The following is a 24,274-nucleotide window of genomic DNA, read 5'->3' as shown; positions in this document are numbered from 1 at the left end:
TAGGGAATCAAGCTGGCTGGCATTAGTGACTACCAAATCTTCAAAAAGCATTGCACAGTAAAACAAAACGCCAAAAGATCGCTTGAATCTTTGCATCAAAAGAATGATATTATAATGAGATGCTATATATCATCATATACGTAAAGTTTAAATTATAGTGTTGTTATAATGACAACATCTATATATATATCTGGACAAAATAAGGACCCTTCTGTTCTAAGGATGGAAATATTGGCTTACGAAGTCAATGGGAATTCTGTCATTGACTGCAGTGAGGCTAGAACTATACAAAAAGTGTAATTGTTGTCAGAGAGATACTCAGGAGATCTTCTACAACTTTCATTGCTTCTTTTAATGATTTGCATTTTATAAATGACATGAATTATCAGCAGCACACTGTTGTCTTTTTTTAACTTTGATTTGGGAGCAGAAATACAAACTTCTCAGAAGTCTTGTATGGAAAGTCTTCTCTAAATGTACTAAACAAATGATTCTCTAAATCACTTGCCAAAGCAGTGTGACTCCATCAAAGTGATACAATTTATTGCCAAACTTCTCATTATGATATACTATTAAAACATTTCTATAAAGACATACTAGCAGAACAACTTGAATTGTTTAAAAATATATGCAGTACATATTGACACCTTTTGGAAAGTACACACAAAAATCTCCAAACAACAGCATTCCAAAGAGTGACAGTTTAAGGCACGTGATTATTTTGCCACCTTTGTTACATAAATCTCTGGCTAGACCATATATTTGTAAAACATAATTTCATATATTTCAATAACTAGCTTCACAGCTCAGAGAGACAGAATTCATCTGAATGCAGGCAACACTTCTTTTTTTTTAACATTGCTAGGTCATAGTGCAGCATAATAAACATTATTAAAAAGAACCTTATCCATGGAGCAAAATGTATAGAAGAGACATCAAATATTTCTGCATTTCATCTTTTTACAACAAGGTAGGCCGTAGTTACTTCTTCAATAAATAGCAACTGTGGAATTCCCAACTTGCTTTTCTTTGACAAAGCGTGTCACAAAAAGAATTTAGAGACAGAGTTTTCAGCCAGGGAAGCAAGAACTGAACTGCCGTCACCAGAGGTGAACTGATTTACCAACAGATCATTCCAGTCTAATTCACATGGTAAAAAATAAGCTGATATATACAGCCAGATCCTCAGCAGCTCTAAATCTATGTTGCTGTGATGGAAATTAATGGTACTTGACTCTTTAAAGTGTGCTGAAGAAAAAACCAAACACTTGCACCCACAGGACATGTACTGAAATGTGAAAGTACATAGAAAGAGTATGAAAAAAAAGAAGTGAGACAGATGATGAACTCTTATAACCTGCTTTTTGTATATACCCTGGTAGACATTGGGAACAATTGCCACAGAAAAAAATAAGGAATTATAATCCACTGTATTCTAGCTAAGAGTATGTTGTCAATATAGAAATTGGGGGCATGAAGCGTTTTTTTCATCACATTTCAAACTGAGAAACTATGCCAAACAAAACCTTGCTGTAGAGGCAATTATACTAGAAAACATCTTTCAGAGGCATAAGAGCTTCAGAAATTATGCAAGCTATTCCAGGGAAAGGTCTCTTCACTATCAGAATTGTCCATTTTATCCTTCATCTGTTCAACTATGGTGACACAAGATATAGACAATGCCTAAGGCCTTTGAAAGTAAATGGAGAGTTAAGCCCTTTGTATATAGTGTCTTTCCATTTCTTCTGTTGTTAAAAATGGCATAATGTTCCTCTCTGTTTTGCAAGAACTCCTACAGCCCACAGCCCTCTCAAAAGCATACAGGATCCTGCTGACGTTTCACAGAGACTGCTCTATTTGTAAACACTGTGGTGTCTATTGATCCTCTCTTGTTTAGCATAAAAGCATACAAAAACATTAAAATCTTACATCCTGTGATTTTCAAAATTGCATACTCTTGTGTGTGCAACACTTATCTGGTGAAAACTCCCATCTGCTGATGACGATTTACGAATGTTTTCTTGAGGTAGCCTGTACACAAATAGATTAGGAATGCTTTAACAAGCATGCAGAAAACACAGTCCACAGTGTGGTTCTTCTTCTGACTGCAACACAGCAATTACCTCTGTACAGCAGCAATAAGAAATGAAAGTTTTATTTCAAAGTACCAACACCTGACGAGCGTCTTGCCAACTTCGGTGTTGGTACTTTAGCATTATGCTATGAGACTGGAGGTTAGATTTTGACACATTGCACTTCACCTATGCTAATATTTGGGATCAGTGATGGTCCTGTTATATATCTATGCCTATGACTAAAATACTTGTTCCAATTATACTATCTGGAACAGCATTAATATGCTCTACTTCACCAAAATAGTATGTTCATATGTACTCAGTTCACAAAAAATTGTATTTACATTATTGAATTACAAAATTAGCATCCCTACTGGTGACATCCTTATGTCTCGTGACCCTCATTAACAACACTAGCTCTGGGTGATGAAGCTTTCCAATTAGGGATACTGATGTGAATCAGTGCCCAAGATGACTGCAAACAGGCAGCTGCTTGTGGGTTGATATCAAAAGAACCAGTACTCTGAATCTAGTCTTTAAAGCCATATGTTATATATGTATCTAGGTTTGTATATGACATTTGCCATCACATCTCTGCAATTTGCACTAGCCTAACAGGCAGTTTCAGCAAAGAGGACAAAGATAGAAAAAAGTTGTGTGCATGAATTTTCACACATTGCTCCACTCTGGGTGTCTGGGTAAACCTCAAATTTGACATCTGACACAGAATCTACCAAATAAGCCTCCATTGGATCCAGTCTTAAGCAATTCAGATACCTCCCTGAAGGTGACTTAGCTCATTTACAAATGGTTTATGCTGGTATCAAATAGAAATAAGGTACACATTAGGATCATAGAAGCAGCTAAGCACTCATCTTCTATTGATGTCACAGTACCTTTGCAACTTATACCACTGAAGATTCCAAGCCAAAATTTCAGGACTGGAATCATCCAAGGCGAAATACAGATAGGCCAGAGGACTATACATTGGCATGTAGCATTATACAACCATGAGAGGTCTCAGAGTTTTTATTTTTATTTAGTCTTCATCTGAGTTGGCTTTCACTGATGTCTCCAGCTGTCAAAGTGATGTGGATCAAATTCATACGCAATAGGCGTCTAGTGCAATCTTGACTACTATCCTTTAACAGAAAACTGGGGACAAAAAAATAAAGGAAGTTCCTAACACAAACAGGTATATACATACACAGCAGCCAAACTACCTCTGTACAATACTTTGAACCATCAACATCCTGAGTCTTTGTGGCACTTAAACCACGTGGCAAAACACAGGATAGCATCTGAGAGACCATTATCCTGATCAGCTATTGAAAGTGATACATAAATTAACAAGATAATCTAACAGAATATTTGGAAGGTGTCTTCCAAAGCAGCGGTAAAAATGACAAATATTTACACTTCTGTCTGAGTGAGGCTATTTAAAATAGAGCAGCTTAATTAAGAAAATGAAATTAGTTGCTTGTGACCACAAAAATTAAAATTCTAAGCTAATTCTGGATGTTCTTTCATTCCAGTGCTACTGAGTAGAGGAAACGAAGGTGAAGGAAGGAAATGGCCTTCCTAGAGTCCTTGATTAAATTTCAAGATGCCAGGACTTTCCTCTCCCTGGAAAGTTTTCCACCAGAGTCAATATCCCACAATTACTCAGTGACACAAATGTTCAAGAGCAGGAAAATATTTTTCTTTAGCTTGCACTTATAAAAGGCACTGATCCATTTCAATCAGAGTAGACTTAACAGGCAAGAGGCTAACGATTGGCTTCTCCTACATTAATTTCATACATCATAAATATTGAATTCCATTACCGAAGCAGCAAATGCAGCCTATTTTCTTTAAATGCGTTTATGGCATAATGGCATAATAAACCATTTCCATGTAAAAAACCAACAATGATTTATCATTTGAAACGATTCTTGGTTTAGCCCTCCAAAAATAATATTGATTTTTTGTAACAGTCTACATGAAAATATAACAAGGAGGCATATTTCCCCTTCACTATGCACCCTTTCATTATGAATGAGAACTTGAAAATATAAGTGCAGCAGAAAAGCTCCAGTGTTTCTGACATGATGGGACCCCACTCCCTTTCCTTCTGAAACAATTCTAGAGCAGATCCCATCTTCTCCTTTCAAGTAAGTCCTGGCTCACAATTGTGTTTCCTCTTGTTCCAAAGAATGTGGAGGGACATGGCAAGATGCTGGAAGAGATGCTAGCTTCTGAAGCTTAGGGTGTTGCAGAGGTTTTGGCCTGTGAAAAGAACGTCGGCTTTGTACACGTCTGGCTGCAGCAGATCTGTAATTTCCTTGTACATCAAGCAACATTTTCTTCTCTTGGGGCTCCTTCGTATAAGAGTCTTCCAGCCCTTCAAATGTAAGTGGAGAGTTCTCTTCTTGTGAATTCTCTGACTTGTAGCTAACTTCAGAACAATAACCCGAGTTTACTGTCTCTTTGTTATTTGTATCTGTACCTGCTTCCCAGAAGAGATCAGGTACATTTGGGTCACAAGAAGCTATATACTCAGAGACAGTAGAAAGAGATATATTCCCTCTGTTTTCCAATGAAGAATAGTTTTGTGTCCAAGGCATTTGAAGACAAGACGGGAAGAAGTGGAGGGGAGTCACTGAAACACTTTGGTTTTGGTTTAGTTGGTCATCTGAAGAGGAGTATTCTGTCATTTCAACATCATGGTCTGTATCACCTAGAGAGCACAATTAAATAGAAACATTTGTAATACACACTTCCTATACTAGTATGCTGGGTATTGGGCTTTGCTTTTGGCTATTTTTGTGAATGTCTTATGAAAGTGAGTGGTTTAAGATGGCTTTTTTGCTGGGGAACTGTACTCCGTCCCAATTTCTATCTTGGACAACCTAAAGTGAGTTTATTGAACTTCTTATCCTTCCTGAGTATCAGGCAAAACTTAGTTCAGTCTGATGAACAACTGCCTGTTTCAGATATTTAGGAGATGGAGCCATCATCTGGTCATTAAGGTGTATCTTTATCTTGAAACATTTAGTCCTGATGCTCGGCAAGGAAATCTTTCAGAAACTGTTGAAAGAAATTGCGCTCTTTCAATCAAATAGCAGACTGTATCACCAGGGCGTCAATTTCTTACTGACTGGAGCCTATGATCAGTTTTCTGTATACTTTAGACTATGTAGAGAAACTTCACATTTCCACCCTTGGCTTCCTGTTTAAATCGGTTTTTAAAACATTTTATTTGAAATTTCAGTATCATTCTCATATTAGGAAAATTTTTTAACGAGATAATTCAGCGGACTGTTTCAGAGAGTAATAAAGGTCTAAGCTTATTAGCTTGGAAAATCTAACTTCCCAAAACACTTTTTAAGAAACACAGCAGTCAAAAGCCAGTGATTTTGATATATCAAAGATACCTGCACAAGAACTTACACATACCAGTTCCTAATAATAAAGTAAATTATAAATAAGGCAATAGAATGGAGGAAAAGAACGAAGGTTAGCAAGAAAATGTTCAGCAAGTCATATGCCAATATTTTACCACAATGTTCTCAGTAGGAAAAAAATGTGAAGAGAATTTCAATGTGGATAAGTGTCAAGGAGAAGTTTTCCTTTTGAATGCTGCTCATTGTTCAAGTTTTTAATCAGGATATTGGAATTTAATTCCCAGTTCTTTAATTAATCCAGTGTTCATTTTAAAATACCATTTAAAAAAAAAATAAAAGATGCATTAATAAGGAACCGAGTACTAGAACCTACAGACCTACAGGTCACTCCAGTAAAGAACGTGATGTGTTTCCTGTAATTACACTTGAACTAGCACATCTTCTGCAGGGACAGAAGCCAGAACAGAAGAAAAATGGAGCTTCCTTTTCTATTTAATTTCAAAAGGTTATGAAGTTGTTCTCAAATCAAAATTAGCAGCATTCACTCTTATCCTGAGGTCTTTGTCTGAACAAAGTTTCATCAACTAACTACAGAATTACTTTCAACTTACCACATTCCTTTATTTGTTGATGCACAGAGGACACTAGGTCATACATTTGTGATCATTCCACAAAAGCGAATTCATGATGAAACTGACTATTGCATTTCATTGCATAATCCCCGCAGTGCCCTATGTTCTATTCAATTATGATGTTTGAACTGTGACCTGACCCACCTCATTTACAGCACTGACTGTGTTGATTATAGAAGTGAAGGCTGCTTTTTATGGTGTGAAATATTTCCACAAAGCGAAAATTAAAGGGCAGCTAGGATATTCATTTAAACCCAGAGTCAATTTAATTTTCAGCCTCTAACACATACGAAGCAACAAGTTATTTACTGCATCAGAAAGCTAAGCATTTTTCTGGTTTCAAAATAAGATATGGATTAAGATAAACTCACAGTTTAAGGATAAAGCTCTAACCAAAACTGGAATTCTGCTTCTCCACAGTCTGGCTGTTGTGTAATTATCTCTACCTGTGCAAGGGAACTCTGATGCATTCTAGTAAATACGCTTCATTTTTAAACCCTTTCTTATGGAATTTAATGATGACATCAGCAGTGTCATTGAGTACTTGTATTGTAGCAGTGGGACCATTTTCCCTTCCTGGGCACTGGATAAATAACCTGGACAAATGTTCAGAACTGATTCAAGGCTTCTTAGCAACAGGGTCAAAAACCATATTCTAATCATGCTAAAAATGAGACCTCATTGCTGGTCTGCCCTGCTGCTCCTATTGTACATCCGAATGCAATAGAGTCCAATGGTACAAATTTTATCATCTCGAACTGACTAACCAAGAAGCCTGGAACCTTTTGGAAATGGGTGCACAATATTCTGGTATTTGGAATACTATTTTCTTGGCATTTAAAGTATTCAAGCCAAAACAAAGAGCAGGACCCTTATCTGCTGTAAAAATAGCAAGGCATTGGACCCCAAATAGTTGGACAACTCTTCTGCAGAAGGAAAATAGAAAGATGTTTTGTTATTCAAGCTGGAAGAAAATAGAAGATGTTTAGTTGTATGAAGAAATCAGGAAGGAAAGAGATGCTCCGGGTGAAGAAAAATCAGAAAAGTAAGTTTACTTGTCAGTAGTCAGGGTTGATAGGAAGGCTGATTAAAAATAAAGGTGATAATAGCATTTAAAATATTACATATGTGTTGATTCTGGGAGAAAAGATCTCGGTCGGTCCTCTGGGCCATCTGCTAGCAGGAAGGAATCTATTGATTTATTGCTGAGCCGGAATGGAGTGAGCCGTCTGAAGTTGTTTGGAGAATATGGGATCTGCACTCGGGCCCTTTGAGATGGTGCCACAGTATCTTCACTAGATAACCATGGTGAGAACTTCATGTAGATGCTTTGATCATCATCAGCTGAAAATACTGGGTTATCAATTCCTAAAAAAGTTCATGAGTGATAAATACAATTAATCAAAATAATTTCTTGGTAATAGAGCAAGATGCTTTGTAAAAGGAGAATGGCTATAGTGGGGAAAAAAATAGATTGAAACACGCCGGTATAGGTGTGCCTATGCAAATACACAGACCGTTATACACACATAGGTTGCTCTTTCTACCTTAGTTATTGCTAGTCATTTTGGATTTCTATTAAAGAGAAAAATTGGATATTATATTCAATATGCAGTTATGTTTGGGATATCTGGAGACAAAAAATAAAATCAATAAAGGAAGAAATCAGCAAATTTTAAGCAAAATAAAGCACAATATAAAATAACTGCAGAAAATTCAAATTAAACCCATAAAAAAGAAACAAAAGATGGAAAAAAATGCAAAAGCATAAACTGCACAACTCCATAAAGGAATGAGATGTGTGTGAGGGAGCTAAAGCAGGCCACAAAACAGTCAACAAGTTTGTAGTGTTTGAACAGGGAAAAAAAATTCAAAAATGAGTCTAGGTCTGCATCTTGCCACCCACTTATTTCTGGATCGATTTCTGGATGTCTTTAAAGATTATCAAACATAGAATTTGTCATGGAACAGTGAAAAGGCTGTATCAGCACGTCTGCCAAAAGAGTACAGACACAAGTATTTTTCTTCACTGTATGCACCATATTACATATGAAGCGTACAGTGGCATGCTGAAAATTCAAACACAAAAGTGCTAAAGAGAATTTTAAGTGCCAAAGAGAATTTTAATTGCTAAAAAGAGTTTTAAAACTTTTTAAATAATTTCATATAAATTCTGTTATATATAGTAATACACTTTCAATCTGATATTTTCGATCATTTCAGGGCTGGAAATCAAGTCCAATGAATGCTCCAGGAATGCTGCAAATCTGCCCTTTTCAGTGACTTCCATGAGCCTGTAAGGATCTGAGGTAGTTGTGAATTTAAGAGGAGAAATCCTGCCTGAAAGAAGCAGCATGAAATTTATCACAACAAAGTGCTTCAAATGCAAGTAGAAAATAGTTCCAAAGGACTAATATTAACTGGTCTTGTGAGGTAGGACAATTCTAAAATAACATTTTCTGTTGCTAGAAATAATTAGTAGTTTTATGTCTGGTTTAGGCAGTCATGCTCACAACTTCTATCAGTAACAAATTTGATGCTCTCCATACCTCCGGATATCCAAAACTTTTTATCTCTTAACATTAATATTAAGCAAATGTATTTTCTAATAAAACACATCAAATCAAAACAAAACAAAAAATATAGGCTAAATCAGCATAATTTCTAGGGTATTTTTAACATTTGAGAAAAAAAACTCTGTAGGTAATTAGTATTTTTACCTGTAGGAGTATCTGTGAAATTTTGCTTCGTCACGTTAGCCAAGAAATCAACTCCTTTGCCTAGATGCAAAGTTTCATAATCATTATTTTCTTCTGATTCAGAAAACTCCAAATCTGGAAAAAAAAGAAAGTCCAATTTGATCAGGGATTTGTATCAGTACTGATAGAAAATGCTATTTCATGCTGGTTTGATGCTGGCATAGTTATCAAAGATAATCTTTAACAAGGATCTAGAAAAGGGCAAAATTTAATCAACAGTTGTAGCACTGAAATGTGAATGTGAATGTATATAGAGTTTGCAGCTTAGATTCCAATTACATCAAGAAACTCAACAAAGGTTTCCGGCTTGCATTATTATCTGGTGCTATGATAGAGAGAGATTTCACACTCTGGCTAAGCTTTTGGCTAACAGAATTGCCTGCTTTCCTGGGACTGAAACAAATCAACCTATGACGTGGCACTACTACTGCTGCTGTGTTTTGTGTCTTAAATGCTCACGTGTTGACAAATGTTGTCCCCTTACAATGACCAGTCACTGCATTTTCATCATTTGACAGAGGTCAGCATTAGTATCCTGACTGATTTCAAAACTGGTGAGGTCATTGCTACTTCTACTGCAGTAGAATCAGTTTTACAACAGCTGCTAAACCACTTGTTAAGACTGTCTTCCAATGAAGCTTTTTTTTTTAAGTCGAGGATAACATCGATACGCAGTGTTCTTTAACAAGACAGCATTGAATGACCTACTTATAAGTATTCAGAAAGCTCTTCCTATGCAAAAAGGTTCTAGAATATTACACTTATTCAGCCAGCCTGTATTGCCCCTGTCAGTCAAAGAAAAATAATGCTCAGAAAATGATTCAAAGAACATACATAAAGAAAAATATCTTTGCTTGGATCTATTGAGAAAAGATGAATCCCTCTCTACTTTACTTCAATTATCTTTGAGATCAAGTGGTTGCATGCATAAACAGAGGAAAAAACACAAGTAAGAGTTAGTTCAGTGGCTTTTAAACCATGTTTCAGTTTTTAAGTAAGTGACACATATTATTTTAATTATGTAATTACATAATGAACATATCAGCGTCCATCACGTCTTGCTATGACTGACATCAATGCCAAAAGATGGCTAAAACATGAGATGAAAGAATTTGGGACTTTATGTGCAAAACCAACTTTTCTTAGGGATGCTCCCTAGGGCAGTCAGCTTCAGATTACACTTTCAAGGCTGACCTGTGTGTTAGATTTGTGCATGAAGGGTGAATCAGTGCTGAAACTGGCCTCTGACTAAGTGTTCCTTTCAAAACTACACTCTCCTTGAGTTTTAACATGCTTGCTTACTGTCAACTCTGATTCAGACCCTTCTAAAAAAATGGACCTTAACTCAGATCAGAATGTCATCTCAACTACTGAATTTTATGTGGCATGGTATCCTGGGCAGACATATCCTGCTGTGATGAAAAAGAAAAATGATAGCAAAAGTTGCTCTGTGCAGCTTACCCAAAAAGAAGCTGAAAGTTCATCTACATTGTAGCCACTGCATTATTTTGTTTTCAAAATTTGAATGTGATATTTTAAAAATGTGAGTAAAAAGGCCAATTAATATTTGGTTTGTCATCCAGCTGCCTAGAAAAACAAGTTCTAAATTATTGAGATGCTGCATTTAAGCATGGAGCAGATCCTTACTCTGAGTTCTGAATTATGACTAGAAGTCCCTTTTTAATACCAGCTTCACTGTTGCATATCATGAAATTTTTCAGTGGTGCTTTACTGACAATGTAGCTGGTAAAATGCAGTTAATGAAACTGGTCTAAGAGTCTTTTTACCTTTTTCCTTCAAAGTAAAATCTTGTACTGGATTTTCTGAAGGTATTTTTCCATTTGGTATGACACTGCTATTTCGCTGAAAGAAAACAAACAAAGTTACCAAAACGACTACCATCATCAGATAGCAATGGCAGTGATATCCTTTGAAATCATGAGTTCAGCAGCATAACCCTGTAATCTGTTGTAATCTTTGCTTGAGACTCATTATGGATGTCATTAGTTTCTTCCCTGCACTTGTACTCACTTCAGGAAAAGAAAGGAACTTTTGCTCTTTTTATGCTGTACATTCCCTCTTAGTTTCATGCAAATTTTGTGGAACACTCTATGCTATAGTGCTACCCTGCTACATCTACCCTGCAACGTCTCCCCCCAGTGTTGTAGCATGACTCAAGGTCTGTTGTTTTTCAAATGATCAAAAATCTCTCACCCAGAAGGGTCCCAAAGCATAGAGAAAAGCAGCATGTGAGAAGATGCCCCCTGAGTTAACTCATAGTTTAATCTCTTCTTGCGTAGGCCCTTTAAGTTCATGAAGTTCTATAGGACAGAGATAAATGCAGATCATGGGACCCTTCAGAGTCCTCCCTGCCCTCCCCACCCCTTAGTTTTTATAATAGGTGGCTACATCTGGGTCCTTGTGAAAGTATTTTACCCTTTTTTGGCCCCGGTCTCGCTTGTGGATTTTATTGAGCTTCTTGGAATGGTTTATTCCTAGTTTGGTACTCTTGAAAGATTCTAAGCGCTTCCTCATTGTCCTATGGAAAATCTCCTTGTCTTGTTTCTCATCTTCACTGTGCATGATCTCATGTCGACTGTACAGGTGTTTATGCTGTGGCCAGGAAGGGAAGACAATATTCATTTATTTAGAAATACAGCTGGAAGCCCTGAATCAATGCATTCAATCAGTGCCATGCAAATGTTAACAACCCCATAAAAAAAAAATGAGCCAAAGACTAGTCTGAAGACATTAATGAAAATCCTATTTTTCTTTCTCTTTCTTCACCATGAAACGGCTATAAGTCCAGGAATTTTAAGTACATAAGAGTGACTGTCATTCAAAGTAAGCCTCTCCCTGTAAGTGTCTGAATCACTTCAGTTGATACACTCCAATTAATCCTGCTTCAGAACCTGTATTGGACCCAGTTCTGCATTCCACTGGCCCCAGTGAAATCAAAGGCACTAGTTCTGTTAAAAAGACATGTTCATAAATGAGAAAGAATATAGACAAAGAGCCTATCTTCCTCAAGAGTGCAGATTTTGCATGTGTTCTTTCCTTTTGAGTTTCACTCCCAAGTTTTGGTTCCTAATGTCTCCCAGTTTTAGACTGGAAAACAGTCCAATGCTAGCCTTCTGCTCTCACCTCCTGCCTGGGTTTATAGAGGTACTGTTGTAGGGTGTGATGCGCGACTGTGTCTTCTGTGTCCCGGATACTTTTCCTCCTCTGCTCTAAAGCTTGCATGTCAAGGCAAACTGGTCCTGCTTTTTCTCTCCTGAAGAAGAATACAATATACAAACAGCAGCTTTAAAAATCAGTAATTGCTGAAAAGGAAGAAAAAACAGGAAAATGTGGTATGAGAGGGAGAAATGAAGATGAAGTTTAAAAAAAAAGGAAAGGTCAAAATCTGCTAAATGAAAATGAGTGAGCAAATACTTAATGGGAAATGTGAAAATATTGGGTTTTTGTCTTTCAGGTGGGTGTAGCATTAATTTCTGTTTACATGACACACAGTGTATTTAGTGAAAGAATCATGAAACCGTTAAGGAAGGAGCAATTTTTTTTCCTTGCCTATCTCCTGACTTTTTCTGGAGCAGCACAGAAATGACATCTAGCCCTGTCTGTAGCAGTTGGTGAACAAAAGGCACATGAAACAACTCTAATGTGAATGTCTGCTTCATCTTACCCATCTTTACTGCAAAAATTTGTGTGCAAAATGAAACAATATAACTGTATGTATACCCATTTTATGTGGGAGAAAAGATTAATTGAGGTTCAAAAAAGTAGTGAATGAAGCCCCTGTAATTTGCATTTTTCAAAATTTATAACACTGTTTCTATTTCCTCACATATAACATAAAAAACCCCACAACCCCTCCCAATCAGTCCACATTACTTACAGTAAATAAGAGACGGAGCTTTCCACAGTACTTGGGCGTGGGGTGCTGAAATCCACATTTACCATGTTGTCTGTACTTGGAGAACGTATAAATGCCAAGGAACCTCTACGTTCTCCCTGGCCACAGAAAGAAACAAGACATATTACATCTGTAAACACCTAGGGCAAAGTGTGTACCAGGAAATGCGGATAATTTGTGACGCTGCTGTATGCAAATGGCACAAGAAGCAGGGGAGAAGTTGTATTTAGGTAACGAATACAAATCATTTTTTGGTTTTATGGTTTCTTTACGTTGAGTGACATTATCCCAATGAACAAAGCTAGGAGAAAAACTATTCCACTCTTGTAAATTGATTTTGAGGAGGTAAGTGATTTCTTAGGCCTCAATCTGTTTGCAAATTATATCCTTGCACTTTTGCAGTCTAATACTTCTCTCTTCACAGACTGTTTTAGGGATGGACCTTTTACTTCGTACCACATTGCAAACCAAGTGCATAGGGATATCTATGCAGATTTTTTATGACTCGACACATCACTGCACTAACAGTAGCGTTTTCAAAGATACTACACTAAGTTTCCTGTTCTCTACCTGGAAGCAGCAAATGTTAAGTGGTGGTAGAAGTCTCAGACTGGAAGCAGCAAGTTTTAAGTGGTGGTAGAAGTCTACAAGACTATTTGGAAGAGGTTATGGCATGAAGAGATGGGGCACTGAATAGACGAAATTTGCTTTCAGTTCCAAAACTAGTGTCACAGAAGTGAATTGCTGGAAAAGCTCAGATTTATGTCTTCACGGTTTTCCCTACTGCTTGCATAATCTCTTTAGGTGAAAGATAGCTTTTGAGTGACAACGTGGTTACATAGGCTGAACCTGTCTACGGTTTTGAATCACAGCAGAGAGAAATCACATAGAGGTCTCTACATTTTAATGTAATAAAGAATACACCAAGAAAAACCGTCCCTTGCACAATATTGAAAGAGATTTTATCTACATTTCTCTAACTTTAACTGTATTGTGTCCCCTTTACATTTTTATATTCACAGAGCAAATCAAACAAATGTTTCCTTTTACTGTGGTAGCCCACATAAATGTTACAGTAGTATGTGTTGGATCAGATCAGTGGCATTAAGAAGTACACTCCAACCTCTGTAGGCAGAAAACTTAAGAGGAAAAAAAAGTACATTCTGGGTCAGCATCATCCCGTCCATTTTCTGAAGTGCATCTGACTTTCCTTTCAAATCAAGTTTAATGTTTCATACATACGTCATACCATATCATCAGTGGAGGAATTTTAGCCAGAAGTTGTTACGAATTGTAAGTATTTTAAGTTGCTTCTATTCACTTGCTCTGGATTATTTTCATTTTGCCTGGCTTAGGCTCTCCCTTCTCAACTGTAAGGAATTTAGTTAGGTTCAGACTGAACTCTCTCAAGCTCTTTTTTATTGTACAGGTGCAGCATAACAGCAGAGCTAAAAAAAGAAAAACTTATAAAATAGTTTTTAAACTCCTCAGTTTCTTGCAAGTGAGAAGAGAGTGAGTAGCTGGGGGAGGCAGATCTCTACTCCTCCTGGAAGAAATGGCTTCAATTTCAATGTCAGCTTGTAATTCACAGATATTTAGCTCAAAGATATTTTTCACAAGTCAAGGAAAAGTTGTACAAGCAGTGTACCACTGAAGTAAATATTAACAAGAGAAAGGTAGAATGACTTTAGGATTCACAACTCATGACTAATCAGGCATATTAACATAACTAATTTCCACTGGAGGAAACCATGTTGCAAATCTTTTGTAGAACCTGAAGAACTTTTAATTTGTCTATTATTATCAGTTCAGTAGACATTTGCCAATAGAATTTGTCTGCAAGACACCATATACACAAAAAGTATTTGGACTAGGGTAGCAAAAGTCAGTTTCCTTGTGTTATGAACTGTACTAATATGTAATGAAAAAGGTAACTCTCCTAAAAAACTAATACTCTAACTTAATCTGACATCACTATATGGGATTCAAGACATTATTGAGTAAAGATTCTGGGGCTAAATCTGCATGGCTTAGTGATCTATAGAGTCCTTTGCATCTGTTAAAGGGAAAAAATACTGTAATGATCTACTGAACAGATTCAGCAGTGAATCTGAACATGAGTCTCATGCTCATCAACATCAAAGTCATTATCTAACTTTCTTCCTCTCAGGTGTGACCCAGAAAGCACCATGAGAAGGAAAATTAGTTCTTGAGCTCAAATGGTCTGAAAGCTGAATGGGTAATTTACAAAATCTCAAAAGGAAGTTTTTGTTTATCTTGTGAGCCAATTTTTCACATTAACATAATTTGTGAATTTCATCTTATTTTCTGAATTTGATCTTTGAAATTCCATATTTCACTGGAAGAAGTCTGCCTGGCTGTAGCTCATTTTCAAAAAAAGAGAGATTATTATTAATATCAGTTGTAGTAATAGTGTTTATTTTAATTAAAGAAATTAACTGGTATATCACCTAGCTGTGAAAATGAGTTCACTTGGAGATTACGGGCATAGATAGATTATCAATTCAAAGATCACTCTTTAAAATACTCCATTTAAAACTATCCTCTACACTGTATGAATACTGCACATTTGTGGTGATTTGAACTAAGGTGGACGGTTTCGTACTAAAAAAGATTAGGAATTCTTACACAATCTGTTAACATTGCTCCAATCTGGGAATGGTACTCCTGCAGAAGGCTGGTAACTTTCTTCCATTCTGTAACTTTAAAAATTTCTCCTGTTGCAAGTCTTAAGTTTCTCTAACTTCACAATTCTGTGATTGTGTTTGATATCTGTAGTATATCACTTTAATGCTAATTTTTGAAGTGTGGGTATTATGATTCCATTGAATTAAAGTTATCCTTCCCCATTCTTTTGTATTACTGTGATCTGGTAGAATGAGATCATAGCAGTCTGCTACTTTGGTCATATATCCACACCATTTGGAAGTGAGCTTCTTCAAATCAGATTTGTCATCACATAGAACCACTATTCTGCAGGAGCCAGACTCTGTTGACACATTTAGAAAGACAGTAGTTTGCCTGATCCCTTTGGAATTACAGTATTTCTTCATGCAATCAATATAGAAACAAAGTTATTCAGTAAAATCCAACAGAAAAGTACACTGACATAAGTACAAATACTCATTCCTGGGGATCAGGCATAATACTGAGAACTAAAGCCATTCAAACAGGTGATAATGAGTCGAAAAATATTTAGGAAAAAAAAGCAGAGCAGAAATGGAAATAGTTTTCTTTTAGACATCTACTGCAATATATCAACTAATTATAAATTAAAAAAAAAACCCCAAACCCAAACGATGCTATGATATGTCAACAAGTGTTCATAAGTACCTCAGCCACATAGCTAATTGCATCCTTCAAGTTGAGTTCATGGAAAACATTAAGGATCTGGTCTCTTGATTTTTGAGCAGACCTTCTCATCAGTAGTTTACTGAGGAACTTCCTATCAAAATTGGACCACCTGATAATTTAAACAAACTGTGTTAATGGCAACAAGCAATTTTAGTTTCACAGCATTTTTAGTTTAGCATAAATGATATTTTTGTGAGCTAAGCACGTCAAAAAAAATGGTGAACATAGCAATGTGAGGGATTTGTGTTTTGAAGCTTTTCAAATAACATTTAAAGAAAGTTAAGGAAAAGTCTGCTACAGAGCTATGCAGCTGTCACAAAGCATTTAATAGGTTCGCTTACCAAACACTACTACAACAGCAAGAGTGCTATGATTACAGTATCCCATTTCAGAATCACTAGGACATTTTATACTCTGGGAGATCATGCTACCTTATTTTTCCACTTCTGATTACGCATTGTTATATTTAATAGCTTCATTCTAGAAGTTTAATTTTCTTTCCTCCTTTGGAAGGGAATCTGCTTTTCCCCAGCTGTATTGTAGGACAGCCAGCCTAGAAAATCAGTTCACAACAACATGCCCTTCCAAAAGCACTTACAGAGGGCCTTATTCATGCCATTGATGTACTCTGGGGGATAGAAGTGATGTATATTTTCTGTGATTTACACTTCCAAGCTTGTCTGATAGTAGGATATCTGCCATTTCATATTTAGGCTCCAGAAGATAAAGGCTGCTTTACTTTCATCTACCTTCCTCAAGATTTTCTCTAAGGGGCATGAGGCAACTTTGGAGACTACTATTCAAAGTGATTCTATCCATCTTGCCCAATAGCTATTTTGAGTTTATGACTTTTTATTCAGATTGTTGAAACCTTTTTGTTGTTAAACATTATTCATAGAATTGATAACTATTCCTCTCCTCTAGCCAGAACATCTGATAAGCAGTCTCTAATTCAGGGTGCCACACCTGAGCACATCAGTGAGGATGATAGGGTCTGCCATTTCTTTGAGGAAGCAGCACTTTCATGTACATATAGTCCAAAAGAAGGAGACTTAAGGTGGTCTCATTCAAAATACATTAGTCATCAAACCATACACTCAACCACGAATCTACATTAAGCTACTCCTTCTCTTGTTACTCAGGGAGATTACTTTCTGACATCTAAGAAGACAAACTCTAATCTGCCACTTTAAAAATATTTAGCTCCATCTTCAAGACAGTATTTCAAAACTGGGGATATATTCCCCTGTATTATAGCCTGCTGAAATTCATTCCGAAAAAGTAAACTAAAAATTTACCAAAAGAAAGAGGATGTTCTATTTGGGATGCCTCATGAAAATTCTTCACTGCATAAATGAACAAAAAGCAAAAGGAAATTAAGGAGACTGTCCCTATAACTGGGTACAGACAGGTGAACAATTCTGCTTAGGCTCAAATACAATCTAGCACCAGCCTAGAAGTTGTGTAGTTATATGAGCATAATGCTAAACCTAAGCTAATACACTCAGCTTCTCAGCAAGGGTTAGCAGAGTGCTCTGCAGAAAGCTAACACAACCACATGGCTTTTGGACTGGAATTGACATGTTGAGTCAGCAGGACATTAGCAGGTCAGAACTGTGACTTTCTGCACCTATAAAATGACCTAACTTTTGAAAGAACTACCTAACCTTAAATAACACTCTTAAAGATGTCCAGATTTAATGCCCTTTTTTCACATTTATTCATCTAGATTATGGAAGTCTGCCCATCACAATGGTAACTCTTCATGTGTACTTTAAAGAAAACGGTGCCTGTATCTTTCAGCTGAGTAATTTTGCTTCTCTCAAGGTGAATCAACTATAAACAAAGGGGGATGGAAATGATCCATAATTTTCATTATTGGTTTCAAACCAATAGACTTAAACTAGCCGAGTCATTTCAAAGCACCCTCTGCCATCACTTTCAGAGGTGTTGAACACATCCTTTGTAGAAATAAACAACTAGCACAGTCGTAGTTGAGTTTTTTTAGTGTCTCCACACACAAATAATGTTCATGAAATGGAGTATTACAGAGAAGGACCAACATTAACATTTCAGGTTAAATCTTGTGCAAATGGCCAGTTCTCAAATCTTGAGAGAGGCTGATCCCTGGATGTGAACTCGGGCATTTGCAAAGGCCTAATCTGAACTGTGGAAGAAAAAGAAAAGATTCCAGTTGTAGGGGACAAAAATAAACTATTTCCACATTTGCTGTATTTTCAGTATATAACCTTTTAAACCACATTTGACATACTTGCTGTCCCTAAACTCACAGGCTTAAAAATAATTTACAGATAAGATTTCCTAGCAGTATTTCAACATTCCAAGTCAGTTACTACTTACTTGTCTCTCAGATAATTATGTCCTATTTGTCCAGAAATGTCTTCTATAGCAGAAAGAATGTGATCAAAGGCCTAGGAAAGGAAAGTGGAATTAATATCTCTACAGAAATAAAAGTCATAATTAGAAAAGAGTTCAATTTATGTCAGGTTAGACCAGGTGACTATGCCGAATAATTTTATTGCTGCTAAGCAGATTTTTTTCCCATTTACAGAAATACTAGCTACTCTATGCTTTTCTTCAAAGGTCCTGAGCTTTCTAACCAGTTCTTTACAAATTCAGTAACTATTCTTGAATTACAAGAGTCTCAGCAAGAAGGTACTTAAGTCCCCATTTTAACATTCAATTTTAAGACTCCTTTTATTGACCCATTTTACCATCTCCATTTCTGCCCTATGAAGTACATCAGCCACTATTAGTGTCAGTGATTAGATCAGTTGAAAAATTGCCCTAGTGTTTCTTTTTAGACGTTTCAGGAATCCATACTTCCCTCAGAGTAGAAGTAGGCACCATTCTTTTGATACCTAGGGCAAAATCCCATACTGGGTGTATTTGATGCCTGATAGAAATCCTGAGGTTTATAACTCTTAATTCAAACCAAGGCAGCTACAGGTAGAATTTGGTCTTTTTCTGTATATGGTTGTTAGCATTTCACTCTGAACATTGGAGTGATTACTGCAGAATATACAGCATGCTAGATTTAGAACAATATGGGTGATATGGATTATTCCTGAATATAATATTAATTACTGCCTCAGGAGATATCGACATGGAAGTGGAGAAAATGGTATAATAAATAAGTCATCTCCCTCCTACTCCCTGAGAACAGACAGTGCTCCCTCTCTCTGAAGGCTGCAATTTATACAGTTCTAGGAGCACTGTGCCTCCTGAGACAATATCTGCTAGAATATTCTGGGAAGTGGTGAATCAGTACATACAACTTTAGAAATTGTTAGGATTAACATTACTGCTTGGCCTGCACTACTAACTGACGTATAAAGCTATATCCCATAAATGTAGACAGACTGTATTTCTTCACCTGGGGGAAGAATCCTGATTTTCAAATAGTAAAATATTTGTATGGAAATGGAAATTTGAATTGCTGGATAACAAAAGCATAATGTATTTATTCAGTAGTCTGTAAAAGAATTCCTCAGAAACAACCCTGTCCATCGTTAAGTCGTTAATTCACTTCAGGTAACCCCCAGCATGAAAACAGACAAGATTAGAAGCTCATACAAGGATGTGTTAAAATACAGGTGGATAGCTATGTAAATCTGAAAAGTTTATGAATTAAAGACGACCATGAAAGATGTCTTATAGTCTTCCGTCCTTTAACCTATATTTGTATTGAAAATATATGTTTTCTTTTACTGAATAAAAACTTATAATGTTGTGTGAAAGTGAATTGGAAGAGATCATGTTTCAAAATCTTTTAAAATGTTAAAGAAATGCAGGCACACGCAGCATTCCCACTGAACTAAAACTATTAGTATTAATCTGGAATTTCAGTATATAATTAACATCTGCATTGGGTAGCAGACTACTTTTCTATGTAATATGCAAGATACAAAGTCTGCTTTCATATCTTTTACATAAATAAACAATATTTAAGAAGGAAAAATAAACTTACTTCCACATGCTTTGCCCTAGCGATCTTCAATCAAACGTCCTCCTCTTTTAGATGAAGAGAAAGAAGCATATTCCATCTGTGCTGTTTCCCCAGTACTGTCAGCCCCCATTGAATTCTCAAGTGAATGACCAGAACCTTCAGTTGAGTATCCCCTCACAGGACTCAACCCAAAGACAAATTACAGCCTACAGATAACTTTTGAAATGTTTGAAGGATTTTGCACTTGAAATTTGGTTCTCCCCTCCCTTCCAAAAAGAAATTTTTTCTAATTTTTTTTTTCCTCTTAAGGCACTTCGTAAAAATCCAAAAGATGCCATAATTTTGTTTAAAAATATCTTACTCTGCCATGAAGTTTCTCATTCAGTTTTGGCTCTCTGTGTTCAGTTTTCTTCACTTTCAGCCACTGTACCAAGGGCTTGATAGTCAGTCCCTAAGGATTGAAACATGATAATAAATACTTAGGAATTATCTTAGACTTTCCTCCAGCTGGTCATTGTTAAAGAGAAATAGAGCATTTTTTAATGTTGTATGGTGGTTCTCATACTTCCTCAGTTGATCTCTGTCCTCTTTAGAAGACAAAATAATGCAGTACCCTCAGCTCCTGTTACGAAAGTTTGAAAAGACACCAACCAGTGGAAAAATATGTCTTCTGTAAGAAAAATATGGTAGCGGAAGGGGTTAAAGTGTTTCCTATACCATTGAATGTGGTATTTTCTGCACATATCAGGAGTTTGTCACCACAATTAAACTTTCTATAATAAAATTGAGAAAAAAACTCCAAGCTGGTATATACTGACATATCTCCATTTAAACTAATGTTTGGATGCTAAATATTTTCTTGTCCCACTGCTTACTGTTATATTTTAAAACAAGGATTTAGGCTCAGGTAGATCAGCTTAATGACTGTATTTGCCTGTAAAAAGGATGGTTCCCTATAGTTATTCACATGAGGTGAAGGATGTTTAATCAGATATTAACTTGAGCACTATTAATACCAAGCAGCTAAGACTGAACATTTTTTAGCACAGAGGAAATTGTGTTTTGTCCCTTGTGGTGCCATATGAAAACATAAAATAGGATCTTTGTTACTAAAATTACAAATTCAATTATGCTTTCAGTTCAGTGAAACAATATGCAACCTTCAGAGAGAACTGCTTTAAGCATTCGGTACTTTTGGGGGACTCCTTCTCCTTGCAAGAAGCGTGCTTAAGAAGTTGAATTACCTGGAAAATAACTGTAAAAAACACAACAATGATAGTTGTGCTGACAAACAGGTTTTTCTCTTTCACTTTGTCCACATCCAGAAGTACGACCAGAGCAAAGGCAACCGCTCCACGTAGTCCACCATATGACATCACCACCTGGTCTATTATCTCCAACTGGACCATTCTGTAGTGGTTAAGAATCCATGTCTGTAAAACTACACCTATAAAAAACAAATGCCAGCGTGTCTAGAAATATGCTTATGAAATGTCAATATCCCAACCGTGTGTAACACGGTTACCACCAGTCTGCTTTCATAACAAATTCTCTATGCTTCTCCCTCTGTATTGCTACACTGCCAAGAAGGGCAGGCCCACTTGGTACCTTCCCCTTTATGTTTAGCCAAAGGAATTAGATGAAGCTGCTTCTGTGAGCCAGCAGCTCTTCTGAGGGTGCTGCCCTCTGGCATAGGCACTACAGGTGAAATTCTGCTATGTGCTGACCTTTGAAATTAGCAGTTGAGAAAGAAAGGAATTTCTAACATCATAGCCAGTGATATGCACAGGGTCTTTTAAAAAAAAGAGAAACGGGTTGAAACAGTGTTGATTTAGGGAGTAAGTGTGGTACTCTTTACAGATCACTAAAAATTATTTGTGATTTGTGACATTTATGTCATTGTCTTATGGAGGGTTGTGTAGTTATGCTAACACTGTCTTCAGGCCTACAGGTGAGATGCTGCCTGCTGTAGGAGACCTAAAGAAATCACAACGTCTCCCAGAGCTCCCACCATACAGAAGGAAAACAGCTTCACCATTCCTGAGAGTGTCACAGCATGTGTGTCCCACTGCAGCAGGCCAGGACTGTTAACCAGTGCAAAAGAGATATTTCTCTTTTTAGACAACTTTGAACTTGTGCTAAGGGAAGTGTGTCTTGTGTATATCACTGTAAGCAAGTCCTCTGGTGGAGGGGACATTGAAAATTAATTCATGCCGCCAGTCTGACTCCTCCAAGAGTAAGAGAGCTGCAATTATGTAAGGCCCAATATCATCAGGTCTTTAGTAATTTATCAATGTCTAAGCTCAACTACTTTAATGGGTGTATATTGTTATTGCTGAATATTTACTATTTAATTATTGATCACACTTATTACAGGATTGTTAACCAGTCATTCCAGGAATGCAAGTGACAAAGTCAAGATACTGAAAACTTGTTTAAACACCTCACGCACATCAGCAGTTACTGTGAGGTGGCTAAATGAACAATGGTTACAGACTATTTAGAAAGGAGGACGTGGGGCTAGGCCCTTCGTTCAGCCCAGGAATCTCTAGACAGAATAAGAACACAGAGTCTAAGAAAATTGCCAGCTAGATAGATGCATTACCTTTCATTTGAATTTAATTCAAGACAAACAGGTAAATAAACTCATTTAGTTTATTCCCAGAGGTAAGTACATACACCAAATCACTATGTGTGTTACTCTCTAGAAGTATTTCATTCTATGCCTTTTTTGCGATTTTAGCTCCTTTGCTATTTCACAAAACAGTGATTAAGCAGTAGAACTACTTAGCTGGTCAAATCGTCATTGGTATTTTGAAATGTTTGCAAATTTATATAAGCCCAGTAAACTGACAGTAGGTAATCCCTACCTGCCACAGTCTTATTTACTCAGTTTTCCACCAGTCCCTGAGAATTGCTTTCAAGCCAGAGAACCTGTGGTGTAATTATGTATGGTCTTACATCACTGTGTGTCTCAAACCTGAAGTCAACCATAAAATTAGCTTAAGACAATCTCTTTATTACCAAATTGAAAGAGCTGAAGGAAAGAGATGGCTGACAGGACTCACATCTTTTGTTAGGCTGCAAGTTAAAGATCAAAGTCCATGCTTAGCCACTGCGTGATTCATGTTAACCACTGGGCTATTCATATCCTCACACATCATCAGAAGCGAAATCCTACTATATTTTCAGCATACGGTGAAGCTTACTGTAGAGACCTACCCTCCTAACCTCAAACCACCCACAAATTCAACTAAAATAAATGGAATAGAAAAAGTCTAAAACCCCAAATTTTTTTTTTTTTTTTTTTTTTTTTTTTTGGCAAAAGAATATGTGATTGCATCACCAATACAATGCAAGGACAGGAAGAAGATCATCCCCTTACCAATAACTCTATATACTGAGATGAAGACCAGAGTCAACAGAATAAAAGCTGTATTCCAAGTCCAGATTTTTGGATTTACAGCTGAAATTCCCAGGAACATGAAGATAATAGTTTCTGCTCCGCTGGCCATCATTTTCATGGTATATCTTACAGTTGTAGAAGATTGTTCAGATATGTTAGCCTTGACATATTTCTGACAGCAAATGCCACAGAAAGTTATCCTAGAAAAAAAAAAAAAAGAAGCAATTGTTCAGAAAATGTTTGTTGTAACATTTAATATTATTTCCATCTGCCTGTCACATACTGATAAAAACCCACCATTAATTCCTAAGAAAAAATACACTCAGGAGACATTGTGGAGACTAATCTAGGTAAAAACCATTTCTCAAACATTCATCCTGAGGTGACCCCAAGAGGTCTGAAGACAGCATTTCATTAGATCGTAACAGACCTTAATTCTCTTTAGATTACCATACTGCTTTATATGCACAATTTTAAATCTTGTTTACATTAGACATAATCTCAAACTAATGATCTGTTTCCAGTAAGATTTTCAGATCTTGAATATACTCGCTGTAGCATCTACAAACATGACAAGCAAAACTAAGAAGAAAGGTATGCCAGGAATCAATGGATACTAAAAGAAGAAAGACCACAGAGGTCTTTTCCAAAGCCAAAACAGGCAAGATTTAGGTAAACCTTAACAGGCCAGTCAAGACAGTGAGAGCAGCAAATAATGGATATTCACATAATGCCTTAGAAAAATATTGTTTTGA

The 24,274-nt window shown here is 36.6% G+C and overlaps 1 protein-coding gene across 1 annotated transcript in view; it reads right to left on the bottom strand.

Annotated features, from left to right (window-relative positions):
- Positions 1-7,213: 7,213 nt before the first annotated feature.
- SLC9A3 (solute carrier family 9, subfamily A (NHE3, cation proton antiporter 3), member 3) overlaps positions 7,214-24,274 on the bottom strand; it is a gene marked incomplete at its 5' end in the record, with an annotated part of 25,898 nt that continues 8,837 nt past the window's right edge. Inside the window, 11 exon segments of the mRNA XM_009587854.1 lie at positions 7,214-7,461; positions 8,814-8,927; positions 10,640-10,715; positions 11,289-11,465; positions 11,997-12,126; positions 12,751-12,866; positions 16,123-16,252; positions 18,505-18,575; positions 20,475-20,564; positions 21,358-21,560; positions 23,499-23,719. Of these exon segments, the coding sequence (XP_009586149.1) occupies positions 7,214-7,461; positions 8,814-8,927; positions 10,640-10,715; positions 11,289-11,465; positions 11,997-12,126; positions 12,751-12,866; positions 16,123-16,252; positions 18,505-18,575; positions 20,475-20,564; positions 21,358-21,560; positions 23,499-23,719 (1,576 nt within the window).

This window comes from Fulmarus glacialis, unplaced genomic scaffold (genome assembly GCF_000690835.1).
Source record: "Fulmarus glacialis isolate BGI_N327 unplaced genomic scaffold, ASM69083v1 scaffold9321, whole genome shotgun sequence".
NCBI classification, from domain to species: Eukaryota; Metazoa; Chordata; class Aves; order Procellariiformes; family Procellariidae; genus Fulmarus; species Fulmarus glacialis.
The sequence above is the reverse complement of the archived record's forward strand: the minus strand, read 5'-3'. Positions and strand labels throughout refer to the sequence as shown.